Source organism: Mauremys reevesii, linkage group 20, assembly GCF_016161935.1.
Source record: "Mauremys reevesii isolate NIE-2019 linkage group 20, ASM1616193v1, whole genome shotgun sequence".
NCBI lineage: Eukaryota > Metazoa > Chordata > Testudines > Geoemydidae > Mauremys > Mauremys reevesii.
The window spans coordinates 15,319,165-15,337,179 of NC_052642.1; the positions used below are offsets into that span (position 1 = coordinate 15,319,165).

Consider the following 18,015-nt stretch of genomic DNA (forward strand, 5'->3'; position numbering starts at 1 on the left):
AAACCTGTATAACTACAGGAACTTAGTGCAACCAGCTAGTCAAGAGACCAAAGGTTCCTATTAGTGCAAAGACCCTTGTCCAGGTTCAGCAGCCCGACTGTGCACAGTGCTGTACAAACACACTGGAAGATGCAGTCCTTTCCCCAGTCCAAGGGCCCTGATCCTGCAAAGACTTATGCACTTGAGTAGTTCCACTGACTTCCATGGAATCACTGACAGTGAGTAACACAGAGCATGTGCTTTAGACTTTCCAGGATCAGGGCTTCAGGTTCTTCACCTCAGTGGGACTACTCGCATGTTTAAAGCGAGGTCCATATTTACTACCTTGCTGAATCAATCAGGGCCTGACCACTGTTACCTTCCTCCTCCCGCCTATTGTCTGTTACAGTCATTGGTTTATCTCATCATTTATTAGGCCCTGATGCTGGAATGAGCTCCACGCAGGCGGGACTCCTACTCCTAAATGACCTCTGCAGAATCCACGGGCAGGAAGGACACCGCAGGATCATGGCCTTAAAGTGGAAGCGCCGTGGGGAAGGGACCAGGTCTCGCTGTGTGTTCAGACAGCGCCTAGCTAGTACAATGCTAATTGTGGTGTACTGAATCCAGTGTCACTTGCACTGTTCCTCTAGGAGGTCTGTCAGGTCTCCTAACGCACGTAGAAAAAAAAAGGGTGATCCAGGGGAACAAACAAGCACGCAAAGATCAACATTCAAGCCTTCTTTACTCCATAAAGAACCGGCCTCTGCCACAAGGCGGGCAAATCGCTCCATCTGGCACTGGTTTTGGCAAGGGGCGAGCCGAGACTTCTGCTTTTCCGCTAAGCTGTTCATTCTGTTCCCTGATCCCACCCATCTCCACCCAATCTGTCTGCTCTGTCCACCTGTCACATCCTGGCCGATACCTAGACAGCGAGCTGGCTGTGAGCAGCGACTGTCTTCTGTGTTATTTGTCTCGACGGCACCTGGTATAATCCGGGGTCCCGACCCTTGACTACGGTTCCTGGGCACACCGTGATGCACGTAAGGAGTAAAAGAAAAAAGAGCGCAAACCCAGCTCTCGTCCTGTGGCCCTTTGCCACTCACTTGAGAACATTTGAACTTCTGAAAATTTTGACAAAAATTAATTTGCGACAAGTTTTTCAATCGTTTTTCTGACCGGTTGAATTTTTTTCCCCAAAGTAATTTTCCGAGCAGCTCTACCTGTTCCCTTCAAGCCGCCATGACTTTCTCACATTAAGAACATCCCTTGGCCTTACCTGCCTTCCGCCTGCTGCTGCAGCTCCTGCGCTTTCTTGCATATGTCCCCAGCTACCGCGTACGTCTTGCCAACTTTGGTGAAGAGGGCGGCGACCTTATCGGTCCGGAGGAAGCCGGCGGCTCTGCGCTTCAGCATGTGCAGGAGGCAGGCCTCCACCACACCTGGAAAAGGAAAGGAGACATCGCCATGAGCACTCGGATCCTCCACTCCATTCTTTTTGGCACGTGTCAGCAAGGAGAAGAAAGTCATCTAATGAAACAAATCTAATATCTAGGGAGGGGAGAGAATATGGGCCAGGGTAGTAAGTAATGAGGACCCAGGCGTTCTATTCCTGCTTCAGCTGTGGACTCACTGTGTGACCTCAAACAAATCACTTACTCGCTTGGTGCCTCAGTTTCCCCATCAGGAAAGCAGGGATAACAATACACTTACCAGTCCCACGGGAGTGTCATCAGCCTTGCTAATTGCACTGACAGCCTGGGATGAAAGTTGGACTCTGCAGCCAGGAACCTGCATAAACCCAAATATCCTGGCAGGTGTCTGTATCTATGTTTATATTTTTTCCTGTGGGCATTATTTTGTGCCTCAGAGAGCCATTGATGTGGATTACATAACAGGAGGCTGGCCTTCTAGGAACTGAAAAGCGGAGAGAAGACCAGATCTCAGAGTTGGTAATGGAGCACTTGGGTTTAAGCAGGCTGCCTGGTCACTGCATTCACTGCTGAAGGGAAAAACCCAGTCAGACCTGCTGGGTAGAAACGGTGGAGATACAGGATGCCGGGGCCCAGTCTAGGTATGGGAGAACCATGTGACCCCACTACAAGAGCGAGAAAAGCCTGATACCTGAGAGGGTGCACTCAGAGAGACCAGGACGGGGACAGAGATACAGCAAAGGTTGCCAGGCGTCCAGTCGAAAAGGGACCCTAGCGGTTCTGGTCAGCACTGCTGACCGGGCCGTTAAAAGTCCGGACGACGGTGCAGTGGGGCTAAGACGCCCCGGTTCAGCACGGCCCCCGGAAGCGGCTGGCACGTCCTTCTGGCTCCCAGGTGCAGGGGAGATCAGGGAAGCTCTGCATGCTGCCCCCGCCCCGAGTGCCGGCTCCGCAGCTCCTATTGGCCGGGAACAGCAGGCATTGGGAACTGCGGGGGCGGTGCCTGCATGCACCAGGGGGTGGAGTGGGGGAGGGGAGAGACCGTGCACACAGCCACCGGGCTGCCCTGTGCCTGGGAGCCGGACATGCTGGTCCCTTCCAGGAGCTGCGTGGAGCCAGGGCGGGCAGGCAGGCAGGCAGGCAGGCAGGGAGCCTGCCTTAGCCCTGTTAAGCTGCCTGAGGTAAGTACTGCCTGGCTGGAGCCCAAACCCACATCCCAATCCCCTGCCCCAGGTTGGAACCTCCTCCCCTCCCACTCCCTAGTTCCCTCCCAGAGTCCGCACCCCCACTTGCACCTCAGCCCTGAGCCCCCTCCCACACGCCGAGCCCCCTCCTGCACCCCAAACCCCTCATTCCTGACCCCACCCCAGAGTCCACACCCTCAGATGGAGCCCACACTCCATCCCTCCCCACAACCCCTTGCCCGAGCCCACAGCCCCCTCCCGCACCCTGAACCCACACCCCCAGCTGGAGCCCTCACCTCCTCCCGCCCAGGGCGGATGGGGGTGGGGGGGGAGAAAGCCGGTACAAATTACCGGGGCCCGGCTTCCCTGGCTTCGTCGACCCAGTCCGCCCTTGCTGGGGGGCCTGAACATTTTTTTTCACTGGGGCCCGAACCTGCTCTCGGCGGCCCTGCCCCAGCCTAGTGAAAGTGGGCGAGGGTGGGGGAGAGCAAGCGACAGAGGGAGGGGGGAATGGAGTGAGTTGGGGCGGGGCTTCAAGGAAGGCGTGGAGCAGGGGGCGGTGCAGGGGTATTCGGTTTTGTGCGATTACGAAGTTGGCAACCCCTTCCTGCAGCGAGCGCCGTACCTGTGACGCTACCGAGTTGTGATGTTCGTTTTACGATTCTTACTACGACAGACACTGAAGTTCACCAGCCACCGAGTGACTCCCGAAGCCCACACGGGTTTTATTTCAGTCTTGCACAATTCCCCCCAGAAAGCTGAACGTGACACTTCAGCTGCTGCAAAGAGCCATGAGTCTAGGGTGGACAACAGCTGAGCAATCGGGGGGAAAAAAGCCATTCACGTCTACTAGTGTTTAAATCTAGGCTGCAAATGACTCATCCAGTCAACGCTGTACACAAAGGCGGACAAGATCGCTTACTCATTGAAAAAGTAAGTCCCTGAAGCCTGTGCAGAGCGCTCACCCCCCTCTGGAGTCTGCTTTCCAGCCTCTGAGCCATGTTCTCCCATGTTTATTGATTGCAATTTACCACTGACTGTCTGCTGCTAACATTGCAACATTACATTTTCATCACAAACAACAAACTGTGTTCCATCCGTTCCAACATACATTACCTCCGCATTAGAACCTGGCAGCTAAGCGTGAAGAATGCAATACCTGCCTGCACTCCGAGCCCAAACTTGCCAGGTGCTGAGTCCTTCCTGCACCTTCCTCAGGCTTATACGGCTCCCATGACTGTAGCATCTGAGCACCTCACAGTCTTTAATGGAGCCATCCTCCCAACACCCCTACAAGGTACAATGATCCCCATTTGGCGGACGGGAAACTGACAGATTCTTTAAGATGTTTAGGCACCGGAAGATACAGACAGGGGCTTTTGAAAATCCTACTGGGCACGGAGGTGCCTCACTCCAACGGGATCACACCTCTGATTGACACAACTATGCTGGCAGCAGCTGGACTGTAGAGACAACCCCAGTTGGCATGTGAGTCAGCAAGTCGAGTTAAAGGCTAGTTTTGAGAGCTGACCCTGTGGTAGCTAACTCAAGTGAAGAACACACCTTTTTTCACCCAACTCTCTCTGTGTATCTCAGTTCCCCATCTGTAAATCGGGGATAACAATATTCCCTTTCCCCTTTGTCTTGTCTATTTAGACTGTAAGCAACTGTATTTTTTACTATACGTCTGTACAGTGCCTAGCACAATGAGGCCCTGATCTCAGCTATAAATAATCAATCATAGGAATAATAATCCACACCAATTTCTGTAGGTACCCTAGTCTGGGAATACTTGTTTAAAATCAAGGCTGTACGGTGAGTTTGTACTCTACCTCAAGTGCCTCTGCAGGCAACTCTCTGGGCAAGAGAGCCTTCCTCAGTGCACTTGCAATAGCCACTCCAGATAAACTCTCATCCGTAGGAAAATTCTAAACACAGGCCTTGCTCCAAACAAATAGATGGTTTGAATCGTCCTAGTTTTATTGATAGCTCCTTGCAAACGCACTGGACCTGGGGAGAGATTAGACTGCATTTCATGCTTATCCTTCATCAACAAAAGGCTTTCATGTGTTTTCATTTTTAATTAAAGCATTCAGGCTTTCCATCAATCAGTTCCTTAACCAGGGATCCTCAAGATCTTACAGTCCGCTGGGTCAATAGGGTGAACAGCAAACAGCGGCCACTATCTTGGAAACCAGATGGATAAAATACTGATCCATTGATTTTATTGGTTGCACATTTCCCCATGTTAGAAATCGCTGGTGTTTGAAGGCTACTTCCGTTGTCATTGACATTGACAGGGTTATTAGTGTAAAGTATTCATAAGCCTCTAACGTCACTGCCACTTACCCTTCCGGGTTGTAAAAAGCGAACGCCGTAATTCGTGGAGTTCTATTAATACACATTTAGTTCCCACTTACTGTTCCCCAGTTGAACTGTAAATACAGCTACAAACAAGTTTGCAGATCTCAGAACTGGCAAGTCACGTGTACCTTTAATTTTCAAAGGTTATTAGTTCGTGTTATTTACAGAACGGTAGCATCTGGAATCCCTAACCAAGGCCAGAGCCCCATTGTGCCCAGGCACTGTACACACAGGATGCGTCTACATTGTAGTCAGAGGTGTGACTGCGTCCGCGGCATGTGTAGCCATCCCCGAGCTAGCCTGGATCTAGGTAGCTGCAATAACAATAGCAGCAAAGCTGGGGCAACCTGGATTACATGACCCCACCCGGGACCCTGGGTATGTACCTGAGTGGCTAGGAGAGCCAGGAACTCAGCCCAGATCTCCTGGGTGCCAGCCCAATGCCTTAGCCACAAGACCATCCCCATCTGAAGGCAAGCGTGGACCCCACTTGAAATTCCTGGCCTCCTTCCACTGTGCAACCTTCTCACAGTCTCCTGAGGACCCATCTGATGAGAAATAAATACCCAGAGCGGCGTTTGCAAGGGGCGGAATGCATTCCGGCAATGAGAAAAGCAGACCGTACAGCAGTGAATCCCTCGCCAGCACTTTATCCCAGAGCAGAGCTGAGAAAGCGGAGAGTGGAACAGACAGGACGATTTGAAAGCTAGCGTTGGCATCAAGGACTTTTAGAACCAGAAATAAGCAACAAGGAACAGCCCGGCCCACAGGGAAGCCGCCATCACCCATCTGCATCAGACACTCGACGTTACAGCTCTGACGCGTGCCCCAATCGAAGGCGTGCAGCAGATGTGGGCAAATAGAAGGAAATACCAACAAGACGCAGGAGACCAAGGATGCCAAGGTGGACCGTGGAGATATTAAGACAGCTGGAGTGAGAACTAAAAAGAAGGACCAGCCTGTACCAAAGGGCTGTGGAGCACTTTGCCGGCTGCATCTGGAGGGGCACGTGTTGGCGTGGGGAGCCTCAGAGAGAAGCCAGGCTGGGTAGCTTGAAAGTTTCAGCTACTGAGCATTGGGCAAAGTAATTCTACTTTTCCAGCCTGGGTGGTAAATTCAAGTACCTTATCCCCGGGGTGCTAGATAAGGGCTCAGTGTGTTCCTCTTAGCCCCACAACCCATCCCAGGTGCCAGACTGCTGATAATTTCCCTACTTTCCTGTACCGTTAGGGCTCTGCTGGGGGTTTTCAGACGCAGCCTCGCCACAGGGCTGCCCCGGGGAACATTACTGCGGCATTATTATTATTGTTGCATTACAGTAGAACCTAGCGGCCACTGCCCCGGGGCCTCACCGTGCTAGTGGTGTACAAGCACACAGCAAAAGGCAGCTCCTGACCCCAAGAGCTCACAGTCGCAACAGACAGGACAGACACAGGGCTGGAGGGGAAACTGAGGCAGGGAGCAGGAAAGTGACTTGCCCAGTACAGCCAGCAACAGAACCCAGGTCTCTTGACTCTGGTGCTCTAGCCACCAGACCCCGTCACTCCCTGTGGATGACTAAACTCAGCTGGTAAGCGTGGTAGGTTCCCCATCCATCTCCTCGGAGGGGTCTCAGGGACTGAATGTGTGGCCAGCCTCTGTGTGGGTGGCTCCTAGCACCTTCCCCTCCGGCTCACCCACCCATGTGCTGGCTGCAGGGGGCTCTGTTTATTATTTGTACTCCCTGTGCGAGGCACGCTGTTCTCAGAGGTGTGGCAGAAGAAGGATCAGCAGATTTAGACACTGCCTGGATGCGAGGACCCGGAGAGAGGCCTGAGTCAAAGAGGAGGCTGAGATTACGGGCCTCCGTCACCGCCAGGCAGGTGCTGGCCGCAGCGAGGGAGAAAGGAGAGAACGCACACAGATGCTGTGTGTAGCCCCAGACCGAGTGGCAGCTGGTCTCTGATCGCCAATTACCACGATTTAGTAGGGATCAAATCAACCCGAGGCTGGGAGCCTCTGCAAGTGATTCGTTTAGCGCCCGCAGGGAAGCTCACCGCAAGCTCATGCTACTTGGCAATGACTAGTGACAGCAGCACAGGTCTCCTGCACTGCCTGCAGGGCCTCGGGGGTCGACGGGACTTCAAGTTGTCTGAGGCCCTCGTTGCTGTCCAGTGGGGCAGGCATAGTACGGGAGGGGCTCAACTGACTCCCTGACGGAGGAGTCGAGCCGCCCAGCACGGATCTCGGTTCTCCTCCGGCCCTCTCCTTTCCCTTATGGGAAGTGGGAGATCTTCCTCTTGCGGACATCTCGGTCTTCTTGGCCAGGGCCGGGGATCGGTGCCGGCTCGTGGACAGCACCGGCGGGGCGCTCCGTACCGATGCTGCGGGGCTCGGGGCCGGGGTCAGCACCGACTCCATCAGGAGAGCCTTGAGGCGGACGTCCCTCTCCTTTTTCATTCTGGGTCTGAACGACTTACAGATGCGACACTTGTCGCTTCTGTGTCCTTCTCCTAGACACCTGAAACGGCTAACGTGCGGGTCGCTGATGGGCATGGGCTGCTTACAACCATCGCACGGTTTAAAGCCTGGGGATCGGGGCATGCGGGCGCCACTCCAGGGAGTACCAGAGCCGGTCCCCTACGGATACTGCTAAGGGAAAAACTTCCGGTACTGGTGCACGTGGCGAGCACGCAGACCGACTATGGATTGGACCTGAGCAAGCCCTCGAAGAAGCAGCTGCACTTATGCTCTCTCAAGAACTGCAGGGTTCCCATTCTGCACATCTTGGGCCATGGGCTCAGCTGCCCCGAAGGAGCCCACTGGTCCAGCAAGCCTGATATCCCGCATCCGGCGCTGGGATACTGCCCAATGGCTAACGATTCCTAAGACAGCAGGCCCTGTGCTCCCCAGCCATACAGCGCCCCGGAGCAGAGTGGAGGAACAGGACAGCCCTGCCTGACCCCTCAGCAGTTCGCTCATACCATGAGGCAGGAGCTTTGACCCAGTCCGCCCCCAGATGGGATGGGCAGCTATTGTTTTCCTGTGCTCTGGCTTAAGTAGGAGCCTCGGGCTGACTGCATCCTCCCCGTGAGAGGGGCTGTCTCCGCTCCGAGCGGGGGGCGAGCGCTGCACGGATGCTCGTGGGGATTCACGAGTCCAAGCGGAGCCGCACGAGAAGAACAGAGTGTGCTCCCAGAGCTGCGCTTTCCGGCACGACTGCCGAGCCTGTCCCCTGTAGGGATCCCAGCCCAAAAGCAGCTCGAAGGGGGAGGGAGGTGGAGGCCGCTGGCGCGTCACTGAAAAAACCACGCGAGATGTTTCAAATAAAGCAGAAATAATTGGTCAGGGTAGAACAGAGTTGGGAAGAGAAGCATCGCTGTTGCTTAGGAACCGTATTTTTTTTTTTAAATAAGACAATAAAATATTAATGAAACAAATTTAGTAAAAACCACAGCCGAGACGGCTTTAATTATTAATATTCGCGGTGGCTGCTACCAAGGATAATCTCCACCCCGCCTGTCCCGAAAGCCCCAATATTTAATTATGCCATTGTGACCTCTCTCATCACCACTAGTCACGAAAACGCTACTTAATTGACCAGAAGACATGCGGAACGTGCGTGCGAAGGGAAATGGCAGGAAAGGCGTTTGATTGAACCATTGTACTCTCAGCATTCGGAGGTACTTGTCCTATTTCGGTGGACGGAAGGACGGCATTGTGATTAAGACACCGGCCTGGGGATCAGGAGAGTGGGTTTCGATCCCTGGATCCACCTACTGTGCGACCGTATCATTTAATTTCTCTGTGCCTCAGTTGTCTCGCTGCACAATAGGGATAATAAGATGCTCTTTGTCTTACCTGTTTAGGTGATAAAGTATTCATGGCGGGGCGGTCTCTTAACCTATGCATGCATTTCATAGCCCAGCGCATCAGAAGTTAGCACCGTGTACCCGTTAGAACCAACCCCCCTCTCCTCAAGCTCTCCAGGTCACACACAGCTTCACAGCACGCCACCCCCACTCTTCCAAAAATATTAACGGGCCCGGGGCAGGCTTCCCGTTTTACCCTCACCGCACTGGTAGCCCTGGGCAGGGACAGTAATAATCTCATTGCATGTCATCAGATTCCCATTGTCCTCCCCACACACTGGAAAACTACACCGATCAGCCACTCAGAACCAAACTTGGCCATATAGGAAATTTCAAATGGGTTTAAAGCGCATGCAAAAACCTGCTGTTTCTTGGGGGCTGAACGGCTGTATTAGGCTCTTGCCAAAGAAGATCGAGAAGTGACTGTCACTGGGGTAGGATGTGAAAGTACCTTCATGGGGCAAAACTACCTGGTATTTTCAGACGCTAATCTACCAGAGAAAGGCATAATGAGAACCAATGGCTGGAAGCTGCCTCCAGGCAAATTCAAATCTGAAATAAACCTCAATTTTTTTTTTATCTAGTAAATGTGATCAAAAACTGGAACAAACTACCAAGAGAAGCGGTGAATTCTCACACACTTTAAGTCTTCAAATCAAGACTGGATGCCTCCCTGAAGATATGCTTTAGTCAAACAAGTTATTGGGTGATATACAGGAGTTAACGGGATAAATTCTCTGGCCGGGGATATAAAGGAGGTCAGACTGAAAGAATTACCAACACTTTGCTAACAGAACTGCAGCCAGGGATTACTCCCTGCCTCTCTGACAGGCAGCCATTTCTGAAGTCGGACACGGCAGCTATTTAAGAACGCCTCACAGTGCCACACTACAGTTTATTAGGTCGAGTTGTAACAAGAGCTCATCTCAAGTACCTCTTCTACCGCTCGGCGTATTGGAAGGTATCAACTCACCCAGAGCGGTTTGTCACAGCACTTCGCAGCAAGCTAGAAACTTAGAAAGGCCATCAACGGGAGTGTGCCAAACGGTTACAATGAACAACAAGGAGTACTTCCAATAGACTGTCAGGGCTGGAAGGGACCTCAGGAGGTATCTAGTCCAACCCCCTGCTCAAAGCAGGACCAATCCCGAGACAGATTTTTGCCCCAGATCCCTAAATGGCCCCCTCAAGGATTGAACTCACAACTCTGGGTGTAGCAGGTCAATGCTCAAACCACTGAGCTATCCCTCCCCCTATAGACCTAACGGTGGTGAGAAGTACTGACGAGAGCCAGTCAGGCTGTCTGGGTTCATAGGGAGCTTGGGTGAATCTCTGTTTGGGTTCAGGTCATATGGGATCAGATGTCCAGAGTATCACTTGAAATTTCTCTTTTTGATAAAGCTTCAGAAGCCGGGTAAAACTTAACCAAGCCTCCAACTGAGCTGGCTGAGACCCTGCAGAACTGTGGAGTTCTAGGGGCGGGGGTGGGGTGGGGCTTTCCTTCTACAGCTGGATCCTCCACAGAAGTTATAAGGCCAGAGCCAGATTTTGAACCCAACCCTGGAAAACTTCAGGAATGACTGTGGCTGAGTTCTGGAATGGGCCCCAGTTCTAGGTTTCATTCCAGACCAGTCAGGACCAGCTCAGGTTTATTCAAGAGTCAGGTCAAGAAGTTTGCAAACCTTTCGCCAAAGTTGGCCCCCGCGTTGGAAATGAAAATCCCAAACCAGACCTTGCCCTCGAGGTGGGGCTCCCGCGCCTAAAGCCAGGTCAACGCTAAAAAATGAGGCCAAACCAGCTACATGGCTCAGGGGTGAGAAAAATCCACGCCCCCGAGTGACGCAGTTAAACTGATCTAATCCCCTGGATTAACGACAGTGAGAGAAGAACCCCTCCCGTCACTGCAGTGGGTGGATACACGGAAACTCTGCAGTGGTGCTGCTGCTGCAGAGTTTCTAGTGAAGGCAAAGCCTCCGAAACGGTCCTCCCTCAAATCTCATAGGTGGCTTTTTGTGGCACACACTCTACTGCTGAGAAACCGAGCCACGTGGCCAGCGCCTATGATGCTGAATGAGCCTTGAGTTAAGGTCTCATTTCTTTGGAGCCTGGTTCAGGTCGAATTGCCATAGGTCCCCAGAGCCAGGAGGGTTTTCAGGGTCGCAGTTGGCTTCTGCCTTTCCTTTGGTTTTACTGGCCTGGGGGTTTTATCAGATTTCTGTACTCAAGGCAATGCATACAAACGGACGGCTGGCTCTGTGGTAAATCTGGGCTGGAGGCACAGCCCACTGAAGGTAGCGCAAGTCTTTTTATCGACTCCAGCAGGCTTTGGATCAAGCCTTTGAAGCATTACATGCGGCTTTCTCCAACGTGTGCTCCATACAGTATCTGCCTTACCTAGGAGAAGGATGGTCCAGTGTTTACTGTGCTAGTCTAGGGTGTGGGAGGCCTGGGTTCCATTCCTCCGCCACTTACCTCCTGCATGACCTTGGGCAAGTCACTTGGTCTCTTCTGCATTCAGTTCCATCTGTACAATGGGGCTAATAGCACTGTCCTACATCACAGGGGTCTTGTGAGGCACCCAGACATTACAGTAATGGAGGTCACCCACATGCCTAAGACAGACAGAAGCCGGAAAAGCGGTGCTCAACATTCGCAGTGCCCTGGATTTCTCTCTCGCTCGCTTTTTTGTTGTTGTTGTTTTAACCCATAACAAAAATCAGACGCCCACATCAGATTCAACTGACCAAAACACATTCCAGGCCCTTGCCAGACTGTCTCTCATCTGACAATGAGCTGTCAGCACTTGTGTCTGATCTGCCTGTGGGGCTGGTCTCCACTTTCCGCTTGTTGCATTTTCAAAGAAACAGCTTTGTACAGTCTCCCGGGCTGCCTCACGCCCTTGGGAGGCGCTCCCCATACACGCCGACAAAGCTACCTCCTTCTTCACCTTCTCGAGCTCTCTCCTCAGAGCTCTCCTTTGCCGCGATGCCGGCAAACGCTTGCCAACAGTTAGGCAGGTGGTTTGCAGAGACCACTGCCCATCAAGCTGGCCGGTACTCCCTCATTGGTTCCTTGTTCTACCCCCTCGGTTGTCTCTAGTCTTAGACTTAGACTGTAAACCCAGTGCTGAAGTTGTAATGAAAGAGGTGCCAGAGACTCAAGCAACTAGGTGCTCAGGCTCAAGCAATTTTTTTACTTTCATAACGGATGCAGCGAGCCCAGGGGTGCCGGGGCTCTGAACCGCCAAGCCCAGGGGTGCCGGGGCTCTGAACCGCCAAGCCCTGGCTCTAATTAAACACTGTGTAAGCCCCTTGGGGCAAGGACCAACTCAGCGCCTAGTACAACGGGTTCCTGGTCCACAACGGAGGCTTCTAAGCACCACCACTATACAGATTAAACAACAATCAAGAGAAAAAGCTCAACGTCAGACGCTTTGCCAACGCTCCACTTCCCAACAGAAGCAGCAGCAGCTGCTCTCCCCTCCTTTGTGAAAAGGCCCCTGGGACCACAGCAGAAGAACTCCACTGCCTCGCCATCCGGCCCCCTACGCTCATCGTGTTCGGTTACAACGAAGCCTCCACTTACAAGGGAATTCGCGTTCTCTCTCGGCCAGCATCTAAACTGAACTGGATTCTCTACGGCAGGTTCTTGGCACGCAGGCTAGGGGTGGGGATAGATGGAACAAGCTCGTTTACCTGGAACGTGATGTACCCTCCTATTCTTCTGTTGGGGGTGTCAGAAAGGAGGAGAAATGTTAATTGGATAAATGAAAGGACACGGTTTTCACACTTCGTCTTTCAGCTCTTCCTACATCCCAATTAGCTTGAACCATCTGTACGGGCCACTCCCAGTTTCCACTTGTTTACTGCACCAATGTTCCCTTATAAATTGGATTTAAATCTATACAAATACATGTTAAAACCCCCTAGATGGCTTTAAGTATCTCTGGTACAGATGGGACAGGGCACAGCACTGCATTCCCCTACCCTTTTGTGGTGGTGGTGGTGGGGTGTCAGATAAATGAAATTCGTGTGAACAACCAAGAAATCAAAACAGAGACACCCCTCGTCTGGGCTGTCGCTGGGTAGGGATGTGGCTGCATCTCTTTGAAGGACCTGCAAGGCTGGGTCTCAGAAGAGCAGGAGTCACTGGCGTTCCAACAGGCGTGCGGAGGAGAGGAAGTGGGTGGAAAAGGCATGTTGGCGGACATATGTACCCATTACTGAGTCGGTTGGTTCTTTGGAGCAGGGGCCAAATTTCCGTGATATGCATGTACAGTGCCTAGAACAACGGGGTCCCAATCCAGACTGAGGCCTCTCAGAGCCACCATGGCAACAAACAATTCCAAAGCCAATAATGCACAGGGGAAGCCGACCCCAAAACGGGGCAGCCTTCCCCAGTGCTCAGACTGGATGAGCGACGTGCGATCTGCGACGGGACAACACCGTTAACGAAGCCACAAGCTCAGCCCGTGACAGGGCCTCCAAAGCGAACGGGAGGAGCTCAGCTCCGTTACTTCGCTCATGTCACTCGGCTGACAGCAGCTGTCCTAAAATTCATTATCTCCAATCAATTCTGAGGCAGATCCCCTGCAGTACTGAACCAGCTACGGATACGGTTATTGATTTGCAGTCCAAATAATCGCCTCCCCCGTAAGCTTCAAAAAATGTCACCTTTTTATTACATAAACCCAGCCAGACCTTTCTGCACTAGACAAGTGGCTTCATTTTTCTCTCCTTTAGTGAAATCTCGTTGCGGTTTAATGGACTGTATGCTAAGAGAGCTCCGGAGACCAAGGCAGAGGGGTGCAAGATGAGGGACCTCAGAGAGGTTTTTTAATGGAATTCATTTAGCAGATGGATTTTGCTTTAGCTGCAGCTAAATATCTTGTTTTCATGGAAACCGTGCACAGGGAACAGGGTTTGTAAAGCTGAAGTGTGAAAATAAAGAATGAAAGCGAGGGAAGATCAGAGTCAAGCAAACTACACGTCGGCCTGTCTTCAGCGCACAGCACACTGGCAGAGCCGGGCAGCACATGCTGGGAAGATCGATCGGCTGAGGTCAGGGACTGGTCCAGCCCTGAAATCCTCTGCATGCTGGAGCAGAGGGAGCCCCTGGAGAAGTACATATGTTCCATTACACGCAATGGGTCCACACCCTCTGTGCAGGCTGCCAGCAGAGCCGAAGTGTGCCTGTTCTGCTGTGCCCTCCATACCAGCTGGGAGCCCGTGGGTTGGAAGGAGACGATGGATTTGCCCTGTTGGAAAGAAAAGCTGCTACGTTTCAGGGAGCAGGGAAATTGGGTGGGGCGGGACGCTAGATGTCTGCGTAAGGCACCGACCTCGATGAAAATCTGAAAGGAACCCAACACTTTTCCAACAGGCCTCCCTCTGATCGCCCTCAGACCCAAACCTACAACAAGCAACAGGATCAAGACAAGACGGCTCCTCCGTACGGTAGCACAAGGAACCGTTTGCAAACGGAATGGGACCCCCCCCCTGATCGTTTTGAACGCTTGCGTCCCTTGGACCATTTACACCAGGCATCAGCACACGGAGTGGCTGGTTCACGAAATAATTGCAGGTGGCACCGTTCTGCAGAGAGCACAACACTCTGAGATAATAGAGAGGAATGAAGCCAACCCAACAGCACCACAGGCCGAACTCCAGCGAAAGGGGCACGGTTAGCTGACAGTTCTTCCACTTCATCTACATTAATACTTTCAAGACTTCAATACTATTTATTCGTATTACAGTAGCACTTCGAGGCCCACCTGAGATCAGGACCCCATTGTGCTGGGCACTTAGTTAGGGCAGAGACCCTCTTTTTGTTCTGTGTTTGTACGCTGCCACTGCAAAACAAACACCACAGACACAACCCATCACACACACACAGTCAGACACCGTCTCTGTCTTGGCTAGCTTACTGGCCCTCCGAGCCACATACAACAATCTTCAGACGTTCGAGAGTCGGGGCTCACCTGCCGGGAGTTGGGAATTCAGCCCTGCTGAAGCCCTAAGCCCTGGCAGGTGCACCCCACAGGGCTGAAGGCCTAAGACCACCCTCTCCCTGCTGGGCAGAAGCCCCTCCCGCACCACCCAGCTGCAAGGCAGAGGTCCTGAGTTCCCCCCGCCCCCAGTCTGGTAGGTGGAGAATGGGGGACTGTGGGAGGCTCCGTGAGCCGCACTTTAATGATAAAAGAGTCACAGTTTGGCCACCCCTGGTCTATACATACCAGACACACACACACACAAATTATTATTATTCTCATTTTAGCAAAGGGGAAATGACGCACAGAAAGATTAAGTGACTTGCCCAAGGTCACACACAATGAATCTGTAGCACAGCCAAGAACTGAATCTAGAGCTCCTAAGTCCCAGTCCGGTGCCTTAACCACATGCCCAGCCTTCCTGTGAAGGGGACTCCAGGTAAGCGTAAGACCTGCAGCGTCAGACCTCCTAGCTCATGTAGATGAATAGTTATTCTTCTACAGACAAATTATGGAACCAAACGGTGTGTTTAAACGCAACGGCTGAGATTTTCAAAGGTGTCTAAGAGATGTGGATGCCCAGTTCTGATTAAAATGAATGGGGAAAGGGTGTCCAAATCACCTAGGCATCTTTGAACATTCCAGCCACAGGCTTTAACAAACAAACAAGGAAGAAAACCTTAAAAAGAAATGTCCAGTGTGTTTCATGTTATTACAATAACTCCAGGGGGCCCCAGTATTTTTTTCTTCCTTCAAAATGATTTTCCAGTCGCTCCCTTCCGCGGATAAGGCTTTTGAATGGCAGGTTTGTGATTGCAAATAATTTTTAGGGCTACACGCATAAACCTGTGGAGTTGGAATTGAGGCGTTATAGTGTCATCTAGAGGCACGCTTCCGAGGCACGAACAGATTGCTGCGGAGAGTATAAGGGAGAGGGAAGAGAGATTGCAATCAATCCAGTTACATCCCTTCCCCACAATTACCACCTAGAACTAAACCCAATAGCAAATCAGATTTAGTCTAATACAGTCCAGACTTTATCACTCTGCATCTCTTAGCTTTTGTTGCATGCAGCCATTAGCTCTGCTTGTGCGTGGCACTCGCTGGCTGATGTACCATTTCATTAGTTTCAGTTTCCTTAGGAAGGCCTGAGGTATTGTTTCAGCATAAGACTTGGGCCATCTGAGGGCTGGGATTTCATTGCAAGCCCAGTGCACAGATCCTCCTCCTCGGGGCTCCCATCATCAATATTCTCATACCAGGCCGCTTCGAGCACATCTTAGTAAGGCCAGGTCTACACTGAAAAAGTTAGGTTGACTCAGCTTCATCGCTCAGGGGCATGAAAAATCCACACCCCGAGCAATGTAATTAAGCCGACCTAGCTACCGCCTCTCAGGGAGGTGGATTCCCTACGCCAGGGGTTCCCAAACTTGTTCTGCCGCCTGTGCAAGGAAAGCCCCTGGCGGGCCAGGTTGTTTACCTGCCGCATCCTCAGGTTTGGCGGATCGCGGCTCCCAGTGGCCGCGGTTCGCTGCTCCAGGCCCATGGGAGCTGCTGGAAGCGGCGGCCAGTACGTCCCTCGGCCCGCACCACTTCCAGCAGCTCCCATCGGCCTGGAGCGGCGAACCGCGGCCACTGGGAGTTCCGATCAGCCGGACCTGCAGACGCGGCAGGTAAACAAACCGGCCCGGCCCGCCAGGGGCCTTCCCCGAACAAGCGGCGGACCAAGTTTGGGAACCACTGCCCTACGCCAACGGCAGAACCCTTCTCATTGGCATAGGTAGCGTCTACACTGAAGCGCGTTTCAAGTGCAGACAAGCCCTTAGAGAGAGCTAAAGGCATCGTACTTCCTCTGCAGCTTTTAATCTGACCGGTCCGCTGAGAAATCACCACGCCGGCGGTAAATCAGTTGGAAAGGCAAATGCTTTTCAAATGTTTAACTTTGGTTTCATTTCGGAAAGATCTTTATAGCCTCTATTACTTTTTTGTGTTTGTTAAGCATCAGTCTGGCAATCGGTCCATAGCGCACAGAGGGAAATACACTGGTGCTGAGTGCTTTGAGAACACAATTATTTATTGTGTGCATTACAGACGCTCCAAGAAGCCCCAGCTAAAATCACGGTCCCATTGCGCTAGGCCCCGTAAAAACTCATAGCGAGAGAGAGCCCCTGGCTCGACGAGCTTACAGTCCAAATGAGTAAGCCAAACAGTGGGAGAGGAAAGCTGAGCCAGAGGTACGGTGATCTGGCCAAGGTTACAGAACAGGATGGTGGGCAACCAGGAAACAGCCCGCAGGTCTCCTGAGTCCCAGTCGAGTGCCCTGTTCACTAGAGCAAATCGTCTACCAGGGATGGATAAGAAGAAACAGATGGGAAAGGATAAGATAGGACACACTTAAAAAAATACGATTTTGAAAGATACCCTGTTTCTAGCAGAATTCCCCATTATAGTAATACAGGACATGGGACAAGGAGTCTACGAGCTACGTAATAAACGCCTCTCTTTGCCACTGTTCTGTTTATTAAAACGTCACTCCAAATGTTCGCTTAATAGCCTATAGATTTAGCCTTCTCCACCCCCTTTCATTCAAGGGGCTCAAAGTGCTCTGCACAGATTAGCCTCACGAGTGCCTAGCAGGCCGATATTACTACACCCCCTTCACAGAAGGGAAAAACTGACTGTGGCCCAGAGAACTTGTGTGACTCATGGTGACATGGTATTCTTGCCAGCATATGGCTTGGATGAATGGACTATAAAGTGGATAGAAAGCTGGCTAGATCGTCGGGCTCAACGGTAGCGATCAATGGCTCGATGTCTAGCTGGCAGCCGGTATCAAGCGGCCTGCCCCAGGGGTCGGTCCTGGGGCTGGTTTTGTTCAACATCTTCATTAATGATCTGGATGATGGGATGAATTGCACCCTCAGCAAGTTCACGGATGACACTAAACTGGAGGGAGAGGTAGATACGCTGGAGGGTAGGGGTAGGGTCCAGAATGACCTAGACGAATTGGAGAATTGGGCCAAAAGAAATCGGATGAGGTTCAACAAGGACAAGTGCAGAGTCCTACACTTAGGAGGGAAGAATGCCATGCACCGCTACAGGCTGGGGATCGATTGGCTAAGGAGCAGTTCTGCAGAAAAGGACCTGGGACGAGAAGGTGGATATGAGTCAGCAGTGTGCCCTTGTTGCCAAGGAGGCTAACGGCATATTGGGCT

At 52.1% G+C, this 18,015-nt stretch overlaps 1 protein-coding gene across 4 annotated transcripts in view; it reads right to left on the bottom strand.

Moving 5' to 3' along the window:
• SGSM2 (small G protein signaling modulator 2) overlaps nucleotides 1-18,015 on the bottom strand; it is a 122,021-nt gene that overhangs the window by 45,521 nt on the left and 58,485 nt on the right. For all 4 annotated transcript variants that reach the window (XM_039507319.1, XM_039507318.1, XM_039507316.1 and 1 more), the window contains exon 3: nucleotides 1,259-1,421. In XM_039507319.1, the coding sequence (XP_039363253.1) occupies nucleotides 1,259-1,421 (163 nt within the window). The remainder of the gene's footprint in view (nucleotides 1-1,258; nucleotides 1,422-18,015) is intronic.